This window comes from Lactuca serriola, chromosome 8 (assembly GCF_051521515.1).
Source record: "Lactuca serriola cultivar US96UC23 chromosome 8, Lser_US96UC23_V15, whole genome shotgun sequence".
NCBI classification, from domain to species: Eukaryota; Viridiplantae; Streptophyta; class Magnoliopsida; order Asterales; family Asteraceae; genus Lactuca; species Lactuca serriola.
Window position 1 is genome coordinate 279,751,511 of NC_136415.1, and position 4,507 is coordinate 279,756,017.

Sequence of the window (4,507 nt, forward strand, 5' to 3'; positions counted from 1 at the left end):
TACTGTTCATCATCATATCTTCTTGGCCCAAACAATGTGTCCAATACTTTTCATATATAATTTTTAGCCCAAAATTTATTTTGTTGACGTCTTTTGATACGATCGTGATTTTTGATCATTCGAACTCTATGATTCATCGATTTATTTACTCAATTAATCGATATCTTTGAAATATTTGATTCATTGCAACTCACCATGAGTAAGTTGTTCTTGATTGAGTTGTTATCATTTTCGATTCTCTGAGTTCATTGTTGTCATTCATTGAATGATTCATCTTCATTGAATCTCCTTTAGTCGATTCAGTCTTTCATCTTAACAATATTCTTATTAATCGATTAATATTTGGTAATTGAACTCATGTGCTTAAATGATAATCAAAAATGGTGATGGATGAAGATGATTTGAAAAGCGATTGGTTTGAGTTTAATGAACACTCAAGAATAGTTGAAGATGATGAAGAACATGATGAAATTCGGCGTTTTGATCTGATTAAGAGTTGGAAAGTGGAAAATTTGGTGTTTATGATGTTTTCGATGTGAGGATGGGGAATCCAATGGTAGATTTCGGTGTTGAAATTGATTTTTTGATTGTGGTTCCATGATGATTTTGATGTCGAAACTGAAAATCAGAAATGTCAACATCGATGGTTTGAAGATGAAGACAATTACTTTTGAAATAAGCAAATGGTCAAATATCGAGTAGTTGAAGTATGCTTGATATCGATACGAAAAGTTGATATTTGTCATTGTAATGAGGTTGTTGCGTGCTCGTAACGAGTGTCAATTTGGAGTATTCGATGACTGATAACGCATTTTGATTTTTGTCAAGAAGGTTTTAAGAACGAAAGTTTTGATTTTCGTTGGAAAGTTGAGAAGATTGGTCGAGTGCCAATGATCGAAATATTGTGAAGGGTGCACGATATCAAGTGGTTGAAGAATGGGTTATCGATTTTCGTTTCAAGTGATCAATTTTCGTTAATGAATGGTGGAATGGGAAGAAGAACTGGAAATCGAAAGTTTGAAGCTTTTTGGGAAAGACGAAACTTATATTTTGACTGTGAATGTGCGAAAAATGGATTACAAAGGTTGAATCGAAAGTTTAAAGCTTTTTGGGTATGAATGTGATTCGCATTGATGAAATGTGTTATTGTTCAAATGCGATATGTTGCGATTGATCGCATTGAGTCGCAATCGGATTGGGTTCAGATGCAAACGAGACCATGTTGATGTGAACACAAGGGTATTGATGTGAACATTAAACGTATGTAGGCGGTGGTTTCTAGAAACCAAACTCACAAAGATGAAGGCGGTGGTTTCTACAGGTCCGATTCTACATGTTTGGGGGATTTCAGCATTAATCTCATCATTGACTTTGATTTCGGAAATTTTTTGTGTGTGGATCTTAGCATCGATTTTGATTTGTGGTCTGAATCTATTAACTACATTAGCAATCTATTAACTACATTACCAATCATTATATGTATAAATTTACGAGAGAATAGTGGTTTCTCGTGAAGCTACCAGACCACCTTATTTACTAGAGCTCTAGATATTTACTAGAGCTCTAGATATGAATATGAGAGGGTTTCAAATGAAATGAAATATAAGCTACTAGATTGTGACGTAGAGGTGATGGGTGGTGTCGCTGGAATAATTAGGAGGTGGTAGTGACAGAATAAGAGAAGGATACAGAGGGTATACACGGTGGTGAGGATAATTGTTTTATTTTTTATTTTTTTATTTTTTTATTTTTTAAACAAGTAAAAAAATAAAAAATGAAAAAAAAGATTTTTAAGGATAAACTTGTCATTTCATGTCAATAGAGATTAAGCGTGCAAGAAAAAACAAACTCAGAGACGGTCCAAATTAATTTTTGAAAATAGGGACTAAACGTGTGTTTTGACACATGCACAATGGAAGAATGATGTAATGTACCCTAATTATTTATTTCTAAACGACAAATCAACTCAACTCCTATAAACTACTCTTAAATTCTCCTATGTCCCTAACGGGACTTGAACCCTCGATTTCAAGGAATAAGGATAACACCTGATACCGTTGGGTAAGAAGCCTTTTGGTAATTTACTCTAAGTATTTAATAGAAAACTTGTATAAACTAACAAGCAAATGGATTTACCTCTAGTTTCTGAGTTTTAGCAAAGAAACGAAAATGGAAAGGAAAATAAGAAAAGAAAAAAAGAGAAAGAAAAAAAAATTGTATTTTCTATTCTCAAATTGAAAAAATATTGAAAAAAAAAATTAAACATTTTGTTTATTTCTTTTTAAATCACTCTAAATTATTAAGGAAGTTAGAAGAGAAAATGATTTCTCCTTCCTTTTCTTTAGCTTCCTTCTTTATTAAAACTCATAATACGCATTTCTTTTATAAAACTCACAATTCCTATTTTTTTAAGCTTTCTTCTTTAATAAAACTCAGAATATCTATTTCTATTATTTTTCTACTTACTTCCATACATTTCCGCCTCGTTCCCGAGTTTAACAAAAGAAAGGAAGAGAAGAAAAGGAAAGTCATGAGAAAAAAGAAGAGAAAAGAAAGGAACGCCAAATTTTATTTTGTGTTCCCGAGTTAGAGAAAAGTGGGAAATAAAATGAATAATTTTGTTCTTTCTTTCCAAATCTTTTCAAATCGGAAGGAAAGTTAGGAGGAAAAGTGATCATCTCATTTTCCTTCACTTCTTTCCACTTCCCTTCTTTAATGAAAAGGAGTTGATCCGTACACAACAATTTTTCTCCGTACATAACAATTGTTGCTTTAAAATGTTATATTGTACAACTATATAATGCATGAATTGTTGTGTATGGCAAAAGAAATGTTATGTACGAATCACTTCCCTTAATAAAACTCAAGAACATAAATTTCTTTTATTTTCTTGTGAAGCTACCAGACCACCTTTTTCATGGGTTTTCGTCATATATCCTCATTTCAGTACTTCCTATAAGTGTAGACAATTAACAGGAAATTATTTCAGTTTTGTAATTTGTTATCTTTTTGGGTATTCATTCGCATAAATTAAGCTTTTTTAATTGTAATGTAGCTATTTGTAGATCTATCTTGGATAACTTCTCATTTTCTGCCTCTGTGTGTGGTCTAAATGTTCTTTTGCTACTTTTAGTTGTTTTTTTTAGTAAAATTAACAAGATGAAATGACGATAATTGATACATCGACCATTTTACTTGATATATGAATGAATTATAGCTTTGCAATTGAAGTCAAAAAACCTTTACACATAAATGCAAAGGGGGTGTTTCGACGTGCGATGTGAAAAAAAAAGGTTAGTTTTTCACAAAATTCAATAATGAGTTCTTTTTCTTATTTACCTATAACATCAATCTTCCATTTGTAGGCTTTAGCAATGACAAATTCTTGCTTCATTAGTTTCCGCAATATCCACCATAAAACACCATCAATTCACCTATCAAAACGAAAGAACTTTCAAGTTGACCTTCTAAACCCATTGACTTTGACTTTGACTAGTCAACTCTCCCCAGCCCAACGTTCAGAAGAATGGTTTGCCCTCCGAAGGGACAAATTAACCACAAGTACCTTCAGCACTGCCCTTGGTTTTTGGAAAGGCAACCGAAGGTATGAGCTATGGCATGAAAAAGTCTTCCCTATAGACTCGAAGGCTACAATCACACGCGCCATGGAATGGGGTGTATACAATGAGCCAGCAGCAATTGAGAAATATAAAAGCATAACAGGTCGTGAAGTAACTTCATTGGGATTTGCAACGCATTCAGATGATAATTACAATTGGATTGGGGCATCCCCAGATGGGCTTCTTGGGGTTCCCCCTAATTTAGGGATTCTTGAAGTCAAATGTCCGTTTAACAAAGGGAAACGGTAACTAGCTTTAACTTGGACGAAAATGCCCTTTTATTATATGCCTCAAATTCAAGGTCAAATGGAAGTTATGGATAGAGATTGGGTCGATTTGTATTGTTGGACACCAAATGGGAGTACGATATTTCGTGTTTGTAGGAGTCAAGAATATTGAATTTTGATTCGTGGGATTTTACTGGAATTTTGGTGGGATGATGTGGTCCCCGCTAGAGAAGTTTTGGCTATGGGAAATAAGGAGGAAGTTAAGAAATTTAAACCAATGTCGATACATAAAGAAACGGGATTTGTGATCCATAGGAGCATAGACTTGGCAAATGAATCGAAGCTTTTATGTCGAGAAATTGCAGGACATGTTGAGTTTTTCAGATAATGTTAACCAATGTATTTTGATTGATTGGTTTATTATAGTGTTCTACTTTTTTTTTTTTTTTTTTTCTGTTTGTACTTTAAAAAATATGACCAATTAATAGTAATGTCATGAATTGCGAAGCATTTGATAGATTTTTCAAATAATGTTGTAATAAGAAAAAAAATTTGAAAGTACAATGGTGTAATGGTTAGATTCTTTAAAGTACAACAGTCTTACTAAAAAACAATGTTGTTAGGCTGGAGGGAGTGGTGCCACCGAAACCGCACTCCTTC

At 33.2% G+C, this 4,507-nt stretch overlaps 1 protein-coding gene across 1 annotated transcript; it reads left to right on the top strand.

Annotated features, from left to right (window-relative positions):
- Window positions 1–380: 380 nt before the first annotated feature.
- LOC145068123 (Restriction endonuclease, type II-like superfamily protein) lies at window positions 381–4,235 on the top strand. Its single transcript, XM_079015104.1, is given in 2 exon segments — window positions 381–515; window positions 3,366–4,235. Coding segments are annotated over 2 exon segments (1,005 nt in total).
- The last annotated feature ends 272 nt before the right edge of the window (window positions 4,236–4,507 follow it).